The sequence below is a fragment of the Trichinella spiralis genome (genome assembly GCF_000181795.1).
Source record: "Trichinella spiralis strain ISS 195 chromosome Unknown Scfld2, whole genome shotgun sequence".
In the NCBI taxonomy this organism is placed as follows: domain Eukaryota; kingdom Metazoa; phylum Nematoda; class Enoplea; order Trichinellida; family Trichinellidae; genus Trichinella; species Trichinella spiralis.
In genome coordinates, this window is record NW_003526941.1 from 1,649,359 (window position 1) to 1,665,483 (window position 16,125).

The following is a 16,125-nucleotide window of genomic DNA, read 5'->3' on the forward strand; positions in this document are numbered from 1 at the left end:
CCCTTTTTTTCAAAGACTTTAAAATGAAACAAACCAAATTTGAAATCTACAGCAATTTCAAATTCAAATCATGCTTCACATCTTCGAAACTTTTCCATTTTGCTTCAATTGCAATAATGAAATGAAGAACTGAACACATAAATTATTCAAATTCAAATCAAATGTTCTTCGGTTCCTCCTTTTTACATTACTTTTAATGAACATAAGATTGTCCGATCAATTTTTTCTGATTGATATAGTATTCATTTTTTCATACTTGAAAATTATTCACCACCGAACGCGCAATTGAAAATCCTACGATGAATACCTGTACATGAACAAGAAAACTAGAACAAACTTGGCGCCAATTTTCAAATTAATTACAAAACCGGTTTCTTCGACCGATTTCAAACTGACCAAATGCGAATACTTTTTTTCATATTTTGAAATTTGAAATACATTTTACAAAACCCTTTGTAATAAAATCGATTCAAATAAAATGTATTGTTAGTTCATGGAAAACTAACGTTCAAAATCAACAAATTTTTTTCAAACTTACCCATCGCTGAAAACATTGCTCAACCGAAGGTAGATTTGAATGATTTCGATTCGAACTGAAGTTGACGCCACAAACATTCATTCGACGAACAATTCAACGCCAACATTCATTACCACACAAAACTGTAAAAGAACACGAACAATCTAAAAAATATAAATCAACAATCAATCGATCTTTGATTCTGATTTTCAAATTAAAGCGCATTTGCATAAATTTGAAATACCAAACAATGCTTTGACAGATCAAAGATCATTGCATTGAATGGTACAATTTGAAATTTGCGCTTGTTTGCAATTGAACCTACTTTGAAATTTTCAACACCGCACGCACACACCACTCGTTCGCGCGCCAAAAATGACATTTCACACACATACCGTACAAGTAAAAGATTTGCAGGTTTTTATCGGTTGACTTACTGTAGAAAATAAATTACTCGTCGACAGCTTCGGGCTAGTCTCAAATCACAGTTTCATGGAAACTTATTCCTTTTCAACTAACAATATTTATGTATTGTTTTTCGCAGGAGATGTTTTTTGATTGATCGAAAAAAAATTTTTCATTAAAATTAATTTATTTGAAAACAATAGATTTTCAAATTTACAATATAAAAGTACAATAAAAAAACAATGCTTTTTTAAAATTCAGAATGAAGTTTTATTTTCGGAATAATTTTCTGACAAATAATAGCTCCTGCAATGTATTCTGTATGAAACGGCAGCGCGACCGCACTGGTGGCGCAATGAAAATAAAATTGCATGAAAAAAAACTGACAGAAAAGAATCAAACGTAAAAAAGAAACGTTTTTTAACGATAGAGAAAAATGGAAAAAAAACAACAACAACATTAAACTAAGAAGAAGCATTAGAATCAACGTGCAGGAATAAAAGAAAGAATGAATGGATGTTTTTGGGGAAAAAATCCTGACATGCATGACGAGGGATAAAAAAGTAAGAAAATGTAACAAACTTCAATGTTCAGGGCACTCAGTCCATCACCGTAATAAGGCTAGCAGAAAGGCGCGAGGTTGTCGTAGTGGTTTAAAAATGAGAAACAGACCATTTTGAGGTAAAAGGAAGGTTTCCGTTTACAGCTCTGTTGTTACGGTTTGCTGCTGCTACGGTTATTTATTTGGGGATGTCTCCTTTGCATAGAAATATGAGGAGAATGAAGAGGAATTTAAAAAAAAAGAAATTAATGATAATAATAAGAAGAAGAATAAATAAGAATAAGTAGTAGAATTCGATCACTTGTACACCTGGCATGTTTCGAGGATTTCCAAGAGCACCTCTTCAGTTGATTCAACGTTGTAATTTTGACTTTGCAAATAGCGCAACGCTCGATCCTGGCATTCCAATATGCGACGTTCCAACTTTTCGCAATGGTCACGGAGAAGATGCGTTTCGGCGTCGAAACGACGATTGTTCGCCTCAAGAGTGCTGATGCGAGTTTCCAGGCGGCTAATTTTGCTTTCCTGGCTTGTAGTTTTGCTTTCCAAAAAGCGACACCGGTTCTCAGCCTGGGCAACTTTACCCTTGGACAGTTGACAATCAAAACATGAGCCGGAGACGGACAACAGTTCCCCGCTGCCGCCCCCGCTGGTCGATGTCGGCTTCGGACTCGCAACGGAACCCACCGAACCCACAGGGCTCAAACCCTGCGACGAACTGGTGGCCGTTGTGGTCGAAGCAGCAGCGGTAGTTGTAGCTCCACCGCTAGTGTTGCCAGCTGACGTACATCCACCGTCGAACATCCACAATGAATTGTTGTTGTTGTTGCTGTTGCTGACCGTTTGGCCGCCACCGGCCCCGGCTTCAGAAGGATCCGGGAAAAAACTGGCAAATGGAAAATAGCCACCAGTAGCGATTGGACCTAGAGGATAGCCGACAGCGGCGGCGGCAGCAGCAGCGGCGAACAAATGTTGAGTGAACGGCTTGTTCACAGCCGAATACATGAAGCCGGCAAATGCGGGAGATGGATACATGGTGGGTTGATTGTTGTTCGCAGCCGCGCCAGCATGGCGGCTGTTTTTCGACCCATGCCGATTTGTGTTGTGCAACTTCTTCTGATACAGCAAGCTGCTCATCGGAGATGCGCTGATCGCGGATCTCAGCAGTGGCAAATCGTGTTGGTCTTGTTCTTCGTTTGTGTCATGCTGTTGTTCCCGGTGCCGTTGGTTTTCCAGTTGCTGCTTTGCCTGGTGTTGTTGTGGTTGTTGTTCAGAATTGTTCGACGATAATTCTTCACTCACAGCTTCGTCTGTGCTCGTCAGTGGCAGCTGACCGTTGCCCATATCGACCGATTCTTCAATATCCGACTGGTTCGAGTCCGGCGCCGCAGATTCGGCCCTTTTCATGCGCAAATCGTTGCACACTTGGGCCAACCGAGAGCCGTCCAAGTCCGATTTGCCGGCTTCATCGCCACAACTGACCCCCAACTCCGGACTCTGCTCAGCGGTGCAGCTGATCTCCATACCGTCGTAGCTGAACGATTCAGCCTCGTCCGTGGACTCGCAACCGGAACGAGATGCGCCCATCAACGAATTGCCATTCAAATCAGCCAAACCCAGCTCGTCGTCTTTGATATCATCCGCGGACGGGCTGTCGTCGAGTCGGGGTAGAAATTTCGACAAGCCAGGAAACAGACCGGTGAGGTCGAGTCCGCTGGGCGGATTCGCAATGCCACGAACCATGGCACGTTCGCGGAGACGATTAATTAGCTCGTCTCGACTTGGAACCACCGGCGGGAAAATGCCACTCGGCGCGCTGGTGTTCAAAACGCCAATCGGTGTAGAAGCCATCGGCGGACTTGTGCAACTTTTCGCAATGATCGACACATTGCCAGGACTACCGGTGGCCATCGCTTGCATGTGAATATGCAGGCTCGTCTTGTCTGGAAATGCCCAATTGCAGCATCGGCACATGAACATGCGCGAAATTTGATGACTTTTGTACATATGAGCCCGTAAAGTTTCATTACCTACAATTTACGCACGCTCTCTATTAGTAATAAACAGATATTCGAAAGTGAACAATCTGAAGGAGGGGTTTTATGAAGAATAAATTTTCCTAGTTGAAAATTAAACATGAAAATAATTTTATAAATAAAAAAAATACACAGAAATTGAATTGAGAAATTTTAAAAATAGCAATTAAGCTTTCAATTCCTATTATCAATATTGTTGTTGTTGTTGTTGCTGCTAAATGTTCTCTGACGAAGAAGAAGAAGAAGAAGAATAAGCACAAAACTTATTCAGCCCACGTCCTGAACTGACTGGTTCTTATATGGAATCACTTGTAATGGAACTAGCAGCGACGCTAAATGGAGCGTGGCATTAATAGAACAACGGCCGACGATACGATGAACCTCCTTCCGCAAAGGCAATCGTTAAACTGTATAAATGATTCATTGTATTTAAATACTGGGTCGTGCTTTTGTCTTTCATTCTCTCTTTCAGCTAACGATGTGCATTTGTTGTTGTCGTTTTTATATTTTAATATTTGTAAATGTTTATGGAAAAAAAACAAATTTAATCAACAATCATCTGAGGCAGCTTGCACAGTGCAAAATTTCTACAACCACACCTTGATTTCGCTTGCTCTCTTTTACGATTAATTTTGACCAATAAAAACCCGACTGAAAAGTTGCTTGCCGCCACTGGCCGCTTTGGCTTGTATCAGCTACGCGCTAATTCTGCCCGCATCTCATTTCCACGTCACAATTCTAAAAAGCTGCAATAGAAAAGCTGAATTTCTGAAACTTCAAATCGACAGTGCATTATTATTGGCTGGGGAAAATTTTGCATAAAAATTTCTTCATTTCATTTCATTTTGTTGTTCACGTTCAAGTGATGCAGCAGCAGCAGCAGCATTGCCGGCAGCAACGTGGGGCGGATTTTGTTTACCAAATAAGCCAAACATGACGCGTATGGAACGGCATTGAATGTGAACGTGAAGAAGGGGCGAAGAAGAGCTGTTGAAGACCGGCTGTGTCTTTTGCTGAGCGGTCGGTCAGTCGTGCAGTCGTGCATGCAAGCTGTACAAAATTGGCACGATCTTTATCGGTGCTTCTTGAGCAAAAAATATTTTTTCATTTCCATCTTTTTGCTTCTTGTTTTCAGATCGAAGCTCGATCACTTAGTCCAATTTCACTTTTGCTAATTAATTAATCAATTAGCCAATCATTAATTTCAACTTGATCTTATTCCATTGGTGCATGCATGCATGATAAAGATGAAATGAACAATGAAAAAAAAAGATATACGAAATAAAAATAAATAGCGGCTTGTCAAAGTGGTAGTTTATTACACTGGTCTCTGGCATACTTCATCGTTCAGGCAAGAAAGAAAGAGCATGAGATAGCCATGACGAAATTGGGCCGCCTTTCATCGCAACTTTCCGGTTATTACCTACTGTTGACGCTGCTTTTCATAGCCGAAAGCTTGCAACCAACTTTTTCATACTGCACGATGATCATCAGTCAAACGTCAGAATTTGACACCCCCGTTTGCTGGTTCTCTTCCACCCCCTGCTGACTCTTTTTCTCTGGACCGCACCCATATAAAGCTGCTATTTAACCCCAAAATGGAACTGTTTGTTCTTCACTCACTCTCACTTTCTGCTTCTCATGTTCATTTTTTACAAGGAAAAAAGAAATGTACGAAGTTAGAAAATGAAAAATATTAATATCGTGCAAATTGATTGAAATTTCAGAAGATTATTTCCTTTCAAATTAACAACAGTTATCGCAGAAGAGAAAATGAACACTAATTATCTAATATCAGTCGATGTCGATGGATAAATCGAAAAAAAACATTACACTCACTTGTAATCTCTTTGTTGCAAAGTGTGCATGTGTAGCTTTTGAAATGTGCTTGCATGCGATGTCGACTCAAGGAACTGCTGTGACAAAAGATTTTGTTGCACAGCGAGCAACGAAATGTTCCTGAATAAAATACAGAAAAGCATAAATTTTCCATTGATAAATAAAATGAGTATTATTATTTTTTCTTCTTCATGCATTTACCTTTGAGGTCGGGGCGTCGTAATTCGCTTCTGTAAGGCATGTCAGAAAGCGGTGCAGCCGGTGATTGGACTGTGGTGGAACCGGGAAGCAACGGCGATGGCGCTGTTGCACCAGCTAACGGGTAAGAGGAATAGGTGAAAGGTGCCGTTCTTGTTGGGGCCGCTTCGTGCTCGTCCGAGGCAGAAGTGGCCACGCTTGGTGTTGAGTGTCTGACCGGCAGCAGGTACTGACCAGTGGAAACACGGCAAACAACCGGCTGTCAAAAGAAAAATACATCAACTAAGAAAGGCAATGCCAAGTTGGTGAGTAAAAAGCTGCGCGAATTCTCTACACCACTGCCAACGGCTATTGACCAACTACCAATTACTGTTGCTGCTAGTATCTTTTGTCTACCAATTTAAAGATGCTGCTTTTATCACAAAAAAGCTAATCAGCAACATTTTTTACCCGACTGGTGAAGAAAATTATTATTACTCTTATTATTATTATTAACCAAATAAAAGAAGCACAAACTCGCACGAAGTTGTAGAAACAAGCTTAATAGTTGCCTAAGAAGGAAAAGAAGAAAAAGATTGTTGAATAAAAGTTGCTCTGCCTCGGTGTACAGTCTGCAGCTGCTACTGCTGCTCACTGCTCAAATGCAGCATCAGCAAACGAGAAACAGAGACAACCTTGAACGCAACCTGCTGCTAAATTGGGGCTTGTCCTGCATACATATCGATAAACGGCGTTCTAGCCTCTCCAGCCGGCTTGGAATGCACTCCAGAGCAGTCGGCCTAGAAAACGACTGTGCCTTACAGTTTAGAGCAAAGACATACGGACATTTTTCACCCATACGCTAGGCAGCGCTCTATACTAGCTCATGCTGACGTCAGAATTATCAGTGCAACTTGTAAACTAACTAACTATATGCGCGTGCGCGTACATACACACAAACACACACACACACTGATACATATATAAGCATATATGCATATTGTGTGTGCGCAGATACTTACTAATAAACCAGTGGCCATTTAATAACAAAATATACATAAAGCCGTCAATCACAGTTCTTACTATCCACATCTGGACGTATAGATAGCAAGTGACCATCAGTCACTTTCTCAACAAGCAACACAACGGCTTTATCTCTGTACAAGGTCATAGGCTCCTTTCATAATGGTCGTAAAATGCGGCTTTTCGGCAGCCACCGGCCAAAAGGGCCGAGGCTATCAAAAGTCACCCGGTGACCTGCCACTGTTCTACCAAGTCCTGTTCCCAGACATTAAGCTCACCATGCATGCAAAAGCAAATGACCTGACCACTCAGTCGCGGTCAGCGATTATGATTTAGCCAAGCTTTTCAATATTCGAGCAGTTTTTATTTTCTCTCTCTCTCAAAAATCTAAACATCGCTTTACTGAGCTTTGTCACTACAAAGCTGTGATAAGCTTGCCGAACATTCCCACGAGATTTGTTTTATTTTTTTCATTTCTCGGTGACAAATCGTATTTCCCAATTCTACATCGATCCACTGCCATATAAACAACTTATTTTTTTTATTTTGCAATTGACCTATTGCGTGCTGGTGAAAAGTCATAAAACAATCCAACCATTATAACAGCTTGCAGAAGCAAGCTGATCAGAACGGAAATAGTTTACCATCTGTGATAAGCAGTTGTATTATTATTCAGAAAAGTATTGCGATTTTTATCTCAGCGTCTGCTGACTCAGATTTCCAAAAGTGAAGCAGTTGCTTCTTTCTCCAAGCTTGCATATGGTCCATTAACAACTTCTGTATGTGTGCATGTGTGTGTGTTGCTGCTTTTAATTCTATTCTAATTATTTAAACTTTGTTTCATTCAACAAATAAATAAACACAATACAAAATGTATGTACGAAAATTTAAAATTGGATAAATGGAAATGCATATTTCGTAAATATTGCATTTTGTTTATCAAGCGTGAAAGTAAATAGTTATGCTTATGCGAAAACTGGAATATGAGAACTGTAATTGTTGCAATTTTTTTCTAAATTGCTCAATAAGAGAAGAAATGCATCCTATTTTCAAAAGACAGTTGAACAAAAATTTTCCAAGTGTACTGCCCGTAATTGTGCATTATTATATAATCAAGAAAGCAGTTTGACCATCATATAGCTAAATAAGTGTAAGGTTAAAAGAAGAAGTAGAAGTAGAAGTAGAAGGTTACTGGCCTTTAGATTTCCTGTCATTCGCTTTCAAAATCAAACTTGAAATTGCAAACTTGACACGATCTAATGAAAAAGGCTTGATGGCCTCACCTGCTATGATCAAAGAAAGCGCACTACACTAGCTATTCTCCAGCTAACTCTGTTCCAGATTATGCTGTTAAGTATAATTGGAAGTTGAAATTCAATTTTAGTTGTAAGAAGAAAATTTCAAATCACATACATATATAAATAAATAAATGTATATATATATATATATGTATATTATAGAATTGTAATAGAATTTTGAATAAGAAAAAAATATCGTTCCTTTTTCATTCATTCGTAAAAGCAAAGCTTTTCACAGCTTAGCAGGTGCGATGAGAGGTAAGAAAATGCATTTTAGCAGGCAAAGTGGTGAACAAAATTCTCGACCTTCACCTACTTGATCACACGCTCATTCCAAATCACCAGATCACCGCAGTGATGAAACTCGTATAATGCATGGTTGAAAAACACAACTGAGGCAGCTTCGACGTGTTTGTTCTGTTCCACTGCAAGCGACAGAAGGAGAATTTTAAACCTGGTTTCACTGCATGCATATAGCAGCAAAGCAGCTGTATGTATTCACCTGGCCTCAACCTGTCCCGCTTTTTTTGCAATCTTCATTTTGCATCAGCAATAGCTTGCTTGCCTTATGCATTTTGAGAGAATTGTAAAAATGCGTTGACAAGCGCCTAAAAGGCAGTTTGTCGTCGTCCTTGGCTCGAGTAGAGCAGAAGAAGCTTACGCTTGGAGAACAAGTTTCAGTCGCAGCGTGACCATAATACTCTCTTCAGCCGACGACAACAACGACCAAATTTTATTCAGCTTCGACATTTTTATAAGCTGCCGTATAATATATACATATATAAGCTAACAAGAGAAGCAGTCTGTTCTGAACAAGATTTCTGACAAAAGCGGTTAGCAAGAAATTATTTGTTTTCCTCTTATGCAATTCCTTCTCAACTGTTGACTCAAACACTCAACTGACTGAAGAACCAACCACATTTGGCAAAGCAGCAAAGCATTTGCTTGTATTGATATGAGCTTAAAAAAGCAACAGCAACAAAAAATCTATATTCAAAACAATAAATAAGTCTTGAAAAGAGATGCATAATTTTCTATGAGCTATCACGTGGAGAAAAGAATAATAATAATAATGATGAGCTGATCAATTTTTGGCTCGTGAAATGCAATCAGGGCATAGATAGTTCTGTTTGGAATCTTTTTCTGATTAAACCAAGTCGAAAAATGACGACCTTCCATTTAGCAGTGCTTTATTTTTCGGCAGTTGACTGTCAAAGTGACTGGACACATTTGACAAACGGCGCATACCGAATCGCTTACGACATCAAGCGATAACCTTGACTGGATGTGAAGAGAAGAAAATTTTTGGACTTGGCTGTTTGTTTGCTTGTCCCAGAAGCGAAAAGCAGAAATTACTGACCAGCTATGACCAAAGAAAAGCGTAATCATGCCGGTAATTTTGACAATTTCAAATAAGAAAAATAATAATGTGATAAAATTATCTGCAATATACGATCATTGCATATGAAATGCATCAAATTACGAGTGCCGTTGGAGAAGTTGGAAAAGATTTAGCGTCATTAGCGTTGGGTTGGGTCGGGATTGGAATTGCACTTGCGACACTAGGGGCACAGAGGGGTCCAGTTTGGAAGGCGCTTTCAAGGACGTAATTTGGCAGAAAATTCGGCAACAGTAGGGAAGAGTTGCATTGTGCTGCTGCACGCGGTTGGAGTCCAGCGGCAGCTAAGAGCCGACAAGGGCGGTGGTTCACGGATGAAAAGCATGGAAGTGGCAGAAGCAGAGAGGGTAGGCGAAAATTTTTCAACTGAAGCAAAACTGACATGGAGAAAAGAGCAGAAAATTGAAATTTTATGAAACATGCAACAATATAACCGCTCTGAGCATGTAGGTAGAGAGAGAGAGAGAAAGAACCGGCCAAGCTCAGCTTCGACCCGATTCACCGGACGAATAATGATGAATCACAAGCGGACTTTTGAAGATAATAATATTAATAATGGGTTGGAAAAAAAGCGACGACGACACCGTGACAAGCCCCGGGGCCAACAGCAACCAATTGTCAATTTCTTCTGGAAAAAGCCTGCTTTTGGTCGTTGTTGTTGCTTGACCCGATTTTTTTCCACATCTTCCAACAAACACAAGCCAACGCCCGCGCATGCATCATCGTCAGCAAAATGGCCAAATGACAAAACACCCCGGCATAATGCATGAAAGCTACAGAACCGGCTCCGGCTGAACAAGCAGCACCACCAACAGCTCCTTGTTATTAATTTTCATCCTTTTCTTTTCACGGCAATTTGCTGTCCAAGTAGCAATTAAAAAGCAGTTTCGCTTTCCACGTACAGCTGTTGTGCGTGTGTGTTTGTTGTTTTCCACGTTGAATTGGACAAATCATCTCGGCCAGTTCCAAACTATTGCACTGTTCCACATGGTTTTCGCCACTTTTGCAAACGAAGTAAAATATTTTTCATCGCGCTTTCCAACACAAGCATATGGTGAACTTGCAGTTGTCACACGGAAAATGACAGTCGTCAGAATAAAATTGACACTTGTAGAAACGGAGAAATGCTTGTGCAAGCTACACCAGATGTTGTTGTTTGATTTTTTTAATAATTTGATTAAATTTAAATAAATAATCTGATGATGCAATTTTCAAACTTTAGAACATTTCTCATCCGATTATTCGCTAGTATTATCGTAACATATGGAAATTTATCGAAAAGAAAATTATTAATTTAATAATTAATATTGTTGAAACAATTGTTTTAAAAATTTTTCGAAAAAAATTCAAAAATTGTCATATCATGCCCAACGCGACAACTTTACAGTAGTCGTATTTCAAATACAAACGAACCTGTGCATTGAATTGCAACTGAATCTTTGTACGGTAGTAATGAATGAAAGAATAATGTTGAAAACCGGTTCTGAAAACAGTGTACAGCACACACGCACGCACTCACACACACACACACACACAGAAAAAATGATAATCATTTGAACAAATTAATTTTCACACGATTAGTAATATTTGTTTGAAGAGAGTTGATTAAAAATTACGAGTAAAGTTGAATATTAATAATGACAACTAATTTACAGTAAAAAAAACAAACAAGCAACATAATTGTATAACGTGATTACAATTTGACAATTTTGAAATTGTTCAATTGCTATATATGTACATATACTGTAAGTGGAAGAATTTTGAACTGTTGAATTGGCGAAGAAGAAGAAGAAGAAAGAGACAAGCGTTGTTAATTAATTAATTGTATTAAAATTTTAAAATTGAAAATTAAAATGTAAAAAATACTTACAGCTTTTCTTCGCATAACGATCCAATTGAAGATTCGACGAAGGTGAAGTGCGAAGGCGGCGAGTCAAGGTGGGCAAACTGTCGACTTCGGTGAAGTGACGAGTCAAGTGACTGAGTGTCGAGTGAGAACCGCAAAATGTGCAAAATGTTGCAAACGAGAAACAAGACCAGAATGGAAAAAACCGAAAGAAACAATATGCAAAAACCCAACGACAGCCAATGAGCGTTCAGCTCATTGGCGTCGTTTTGACGGCCCTGGACGCCCACGCGGGCGGCGACCGTTTCGTCGCGACGGAGCACCAACCTGCCCCGCCTACACAAATCCAACACTTGTACCAATTTTTTTTCCACCTTCTATGGTGAAACAGAAAAAAATACCAAACAATTGTTTTTCTCTGGAATTTCTACCACCACCATGACGCCGACAATTTTCAAAACAACCTAAAACTATCATTTGAAATTGTTTATTCGAAAATTTTCGAACAAAAATGTGAATTATTAATTTTAATTTCAAATTTGAACAATAGAAAATTATAATTATAATCATCACTTATTTAAAAACAATAACTGAGTTTTCGTAAAACATTTTCACTTGAAAATTCGTTGCACAAAAACAAATGTTGCAATATTGTTGCCATTGAACATGCGAAACATGCAAAAAACTCATATCACAGTGGGAATACAATAGCTGATTTTTCCTAGGCACATATTTACAGCATAAAAAATAAAGTAAAAACTCCACTACCTCTGATGATCAACAAACAACCTGATATACGATGATGATGATGATGCTGGTGGTGGATTGCAATCAGCATGGGAAAAGTTTTCAATCAAAACAATCACCATTTAACTTTACCAAGCAATATGTATATATGTATATATATCTTATGCTTTATATGAAATTTTTACATTTTAAAACTTTTTCAAATACTTTTGTTTCACTTTCTTTGTCAAAAAAATTCACCCTACTTCAAACTATCAGCTTCGCTTCTATTGTTGAAAAATATTCTTCAACCAGTTTGCAATTGAACAATTTATTTTCAAAATAATTCACTAAAATCAAAACATTGCTACATTACCTGTGCATCAAATATACTGTAAATTCGATGAGAATTTCAAATTTTTACCAACATTAGAATCTGTTTATTTCAATCATAAGCGGTGCTTGTTGAGAGAAACTTTCAACTTGAAACTGTTTTTTTCTACCGTCTTTAATGCAAACTTTTTCAACCACGCAACAACAATTTATTGTAAAGGATATCTCAAAAAATGCTCAACTGGGCATAGGTAGATATTAGTTAACAAATTAAACAAACAAATTTGCAAACTTGCACTGCACAATGAGAAAAACGTTCGCACATTTCACTTTTAAACATTTCTCCATTTGACGGTTATTGACTTGTTCACGCGAGCCACTTGCTTTTTCCACGGTTTCCTTCACTTTTCAAGTGGAATCAAGTGGAAAAAGCCGGCCGGTCTCTTTTGGCGCTTTCTTCGACCGTGGTCATTTGTTGCAAACGACCATCAGTAGAAGCTTAATACTGAAACAGGCTTAATTCGTCGCTATCGATTCACTGTCACCATTCAAAGCTTCGACAAAGCCGGGCCGATCTTTGTCAGCTAATCCTGGTAAAGAAAGCAACCGACCACGCTCAACTTTTTCCATCGGACACTAGCGGAATTTGACAGTGCCAAAAAAAGCAAGCAGTAAAGCACAAAGTAAGTTTTTTTCCATCTGCTTTACTGCAGTACAAAGATGTGCAATTTCATTTCAACTTTGAAATAATAATAAAAACGAAAAACACCCATCATATATATATAATGTTGAAAGTGTAATATAAATACAGCATTGATAAAAAAAAAGTTTACGAATGATCAGAGAATTTATTAAAAACGATGAGGAAAAACTTGACCATAATTCAAACTCGATGACATGGTCACCGTAGATGGATTGATGTTGTGCATCTGAGCCGAGACCATGGTCGACTGCATGGTTGACGTCACTGCCGGATGTATGACATTCGGATTCGGAGCTCCGGAGCCAAATTCTGCATTCATCCGCATCTTTTTCATCGGTCCTGGTTGATCCAACGATCCAACCGTCGACAACGTAGCCACTGGCGGCTAAAAACCAATTTCCCGTAATTAGCTGCACTCAAACAAACTGAACAAAATAATATACCAAAGTTGCCTGTGTACTCTGCTTTGTCATTTCTGATTTTTCTTCCGTCTCTTCGTCTGTTAAAAATTCCCGTTTTGGATAAGGTATTGGACAGCCGAGGAAAACATCCGAAGTTGGTGTTGGCTCTTCCTGTTCAAAAGCAATGACAGCCAATTTAACATTGTCTAACAATACAAAAAAAAAGTAATAATACTTTAAAATATGGATCATCCATCGCTTCTTGAGCCGATATTCGCTTTGTAGGATCCATTGTTAGCAATTTTTGCAATAACAAAAAAGCTCGACATTCTGACTTCACTTTATGCTTTTCCATGTATTTTTGTAAATTGGAATTAAGATACGCGTTGCGCTTAAAATCAGTTGTCAATTTTTGATATTCTGGCATTTTTCTAATATCTTCCCAATCTTTTTCGTTTGGAAAGCCCATCACGTTGAATATTCTATCTAATTGATCTTGATGATATGGATTGCTTGTTTTGATATCCTCTTGACGACAATGGAAAATCGGTTCCGAAGTCAGCAATTCTGCAAATATGCATCCAACTGCCCAGATGTCGATCGCTTTCGTATAATGACGAGCTCCTAAAAGCAACTCTGGGGCGCGGTACCAAAATGTCACCACTACTGGATCAAGATCCGCCAATGGCTTCAAAGGATTGTTGAAAAGCCTAGCAAAACCCATGTCGGCGATTTTCACCCTGCCACGTTCCGGGCCGTCACCCATCAGTAATATATTTGCCGGTTTCAGATCACGATGCAGAACCCAGTTGGAATGCAAATAGTGAATCCCGTCCAAAATTTGAAATAGCAAACTTTTCACCATTCCTGAACGCAACACAATCATTCAGAGACTTAATGGTTCAATGCGATTTCTTTACGCTTACCCTTGGGAACCATCACAGTACGTTTGCTTGCTTTGGCGGCTCTGTGAAATTTGATTATGTGCCAAAGATCGTGCTCAGCGTAGTCGAATAATAACCACACCTTACGATCCGAATGAGACAAAAATACTCGCTGCAACGAAATCACATTTGGATGCTTCAATTCACGTAGCAGAGCAATCTCTCGACAAGCCGACATGCTAATTCCGGCGCCTTCGATCAACTTTATTGCATACTGATTTTTATACTCGCCGTCATCGTTCCGAGGACATGCTTTATACACATGACCATAAGTGCCACGACCAACTTTTCGACCTTCGAAATCGAACATATCTTCGACTCGTTGGCGTTGAGCGTTCAAACGCATCTTGAAATCGTGATCAACCATATCGACTTAAAATTGCAAAATGCTACAAAAATAAATTCTTCAACTGGAAAATAATTGTTAATACAAACATTGCACAGTTAATTCAGCAATTTTTCACGGAAGCATACTGTAATTAAAAAAATTCAAGGATAACTTATTATTGTAATGGTAGAAATTAAATTTTTTCACGCATCAGTAAAGTATTTTTATACATTATGATTAATATAATTATTTTAAATTTCACATATTTCAGAATTTTCCATTATATTTTAATAATGCATATGATAAGTTTTACATTTATTTTAACATTTGAAAATGAATTAAAAAGAAGTGTATTTACAATGGAATAATTTATAATCAGTACATTAAAGTAGTTTTTTGCGTTTTCACATAGTTATATGGAATTCCATGTCTAGGAAACTGAGAATTCATGCAAATGATTCATTTTTTTTCTAAATTGATTTTTTATTTCTTTTCTATTAAATACGCATTATAAAATAAAGGCATGAAATTAATTGTACGTGTAGTAGATCGTGTGCAAGTTTAACATCAGCGAGTTATGTTCAACATGTCGTGTAAAAAGTTGAAAAGTCCAAATTTCAGCAATAATGTGACAAATATACGTAAAAATTTTAACATATAGGTGAATGCAAGTTTCAAATTGCAAGTAAGAAATTTCAAACTGTTCAATGATCGTTGGCAGTGTTATTTTCGGACGCTTCTCGACAAAATTGCACCAACGTTGACAATATCAATTTGAACACTTTTGGATATATGTTGGCCATGTTTTCAGTGTAACGGTCACCGAGAGTTTCTTTGATTGAATCCACCAAAGCGGGTTCAATTTCCTAAAGTCAACTGCGGAATATAAGAATGTAAAATATGAATTATGAGGAAAATTTACCCAAAAAAAATCCGGTGAAAATAATTGCTTTTTAGCGTGATAGTCGGCGTATAAATGGAGCAAATTGAAGAAACTGTCTGCGTCGCCTATGAGGTGAATTGCCTGATCCAGAACACTCATTACACGCTGGGCGTGGTATTCCAGTATTTCAGTGTCGAAAGATTCTGGATTGGATTGAATTTCTTGCTTAACCGTTGGAAACAACTCCAACAGATCCACGTTGTTGCTGAAAAGTCTGAAATGCACATGTCAACTGTACTACTTCAATTAAGCAGCATTTTATATTGTTTTCCTTTTGGAAATTAGAAAATGAACACACTTTACATGTAATAAAATTAATAATTACTTGATGAATGTACGAATTCCAGTGTCGACCATTTTACGAGAAATTGCCCTCCAATTTTGTATGAGCAAGAAGCATTCTCTCGGAGTCAAGGGGATGCGCTCGTCAGTTGTCAGAACTATTGTATTTCCAGTTCGATCGGTGAAAATCACCTCCTCAGGGGTTGAAGCATTTTTTTCATTTTTATTTTCACTTTTTTTATTCGCCCTTTGCCTCCTCGGTGTTAATAGGGCTAATAGTCGCTTTCGGCTTTTCCCATCAGCAGAACGATCGTTTTGTGATGAATCAGTTGCATTGTTTCCAAAGCAATTAATAAACGACAT

The 16,125-nt window shown here is 38.4% G+C and overlaps 5 protein-coding genes across 5 annotated transcripts; 1 reads left to right on the forward strand and 4 right to left on the reverse strand.

Annotated features, from left to right (window-relative positions):
* Positions 1 to 1,781: 1,781 nt before the first annotated feature.
* Tsp_02863 (putative zinc finger protein) lies at positions 1,782 to 6,707 on the reverse strand. The gene is made up of 5 exons (XM_003379146.1): positions 6,620 to 6,707; positions 5,835 to 5,932; positions 5,561 to 5,786; positions 5,360 to 5,479; positions 1,782 to 3,427 (listed from the first exon to the last, which is right to left on the reverse strand). The coding sequence occupies exons 1-5, from the start codon at positions 6,705 to 6,707 to the stop codon at positions 1,782 to 1,784; spliced, it is 2,178 nt and encodes a 725-aa protein (XP_003379194.1).
* A 2,624-nt stretch (positions 6,708 to 9,331) lies between these two features.
* Tsp_02864 (hypothetical protein) lies at positions 9,332 to 9,640 on the reverse strand. Its single transcript, XM_003379147.1, has one exon. It carries the CDS (start codon positions 9,638 to 9,640, stop codon positions 9,332 to 9,334), a length of 309 nt encoding a protein of 102 aa, XP_003379195.1.
* A 1,253-nt stretch (positions 9,641 to 10,893) lies between these two features.
* Positions 10,894 to 11,544, forward strand: Tsp_02865 (homeobox protein Hox-A7). Its single transcript, XM_003379148.1, is given in 3 exon segments — positions 10,894 to 10,910; positions 11,129 to 11,168; positions 11,182 to 11,544. 3 exon segments carry the CDS (start codon positions 10,894 to 10,896, stop codon positions 11,542 to 11,544), a joined length of 420 nt encoding a protein of 139 aa, XP_003379196.1.
* A 1,736-nt stretch (positions 11,545 to 13,280) lies between these two features.
* Tsp_02866 (cell division protein kinase 8) lies at positions 13,281 to 14,576 on the reverse strand. Its single transcript, XM_003379149.1, has 3 exons — positions 14,192 to 14,576; positions 13,501 to 14,132; positions 13,281 to 13,436 (listed from the first exon to the last, which is right to left on the reverse strand). The coding sequence occupies exons 1-3, from the start codon at positions 14,574 to 14,576 to the stop codon at positions 13,281 to 13,283; spliced, it is 1,173 nt and encodes a 390-aa protein (XP_003379197.1).
* A 665-nt stretch (positions 14,577 to 15,241) lies between these two features.
* Tsp_02867 (putative globin) lies at positions 15,242 to 16,125 on the reverse strand. The gene is made up of 3 exons (XM_003379150.1): positions 15,806 to 16,125; positions 15,460 to 15,685; positions 15,242 to 15,403 (listed from the first exon to the last, which is right to left on the reverse strand). Exons 1-3 carry the CDS (start codon positions 16,123 to 16,125, stop codon positions 15,242 to 15,244), a joined length of 708 nt encoding a protein of 235 aa, XP_003379198.1.

What these genes read in the sequence shown, in the direction of transcription:
- Tsp_02863 (XM_003379146.1), bottom strand. Translation starts at nt 6,707, where the DNA reads ATGACCTTGTACAGAGATAAAGCCGTTGTGTTGCTTGTTGAGAAAGTG. An exon ending in ACGACGCCCCGACCTCAAAG is followed by an intron (nt 5,480 to 5,560) that starts GTAAATGCATGA and finishes TATTTTATTCAG; the next exon opens with GAACATTTCGTTGCTCGCTG. An exon ending in TTGCAACAAAGAGATTACAA is followed by an intron (nt 3,428 to 5,359) that starts GTGAGTGTAATG and finishes GGGCATTTCCAG; the next exon opens with ACAAGACGAGCCTGCATATT.
- Tsp_02864 (XM_003379147.1), bottom strand. Translation starts at nt 9,640, where the DNA reads ATGTCAGTTTTGCTTCAGTTGAAAAATTTTCGCCTACCCTCTCTGCTT.
- Tsp_02867 (XM_003379150.1), bottom strand. Translation starts at nt 16,125, where the DNA reads ATGTCGTTTATTAATTGCTTTGGAAACAATGCAACTGATTCATCACAA. An exon ending in GGAATTCGTACATTCATCAA is followed by an intron (nt 15,686 to 15,805) that starts GTAATTATTAAT and finishes CAGACTTTTCAG; the next exon opens with CAACAACGTGGATCTGTTGG. An exon ending in TTTCACCGGATTTTTTTTGG is followed by an intron (nt 15,404 to 15,459) that starts GTAAATTTTCCT and finishes AGTTGACTTTAG; the next exon opens with GAAATTGAACCCGCTTTGGT.
- Tsp_02866 (XM_003379149.1), bottom strand. Translation starts at nt 14,576, where the DNA reads ATGGTTGATCACGATTTCAAGATGCGTTTGAACGCTCAACGCCAACGA. An exon ending in TACTGTGATGGTTCCCAAGG is followed by an intron (nt 14,133 to 14,191) that starts GTAAGCGTAAAG and finishes TGTTGCGTTCAG; the next exon opens with GAATGGTGAAAAGTTTGCTA. An exon ending in TGGATGATCCATATTTTAAA is followed by an intron (nt 13,437 to 13,500) that starts GTATTATTACTT and finishes GCTTTTGAACAG; the next exon opens with GAAGAGCCAACACCAACTTC.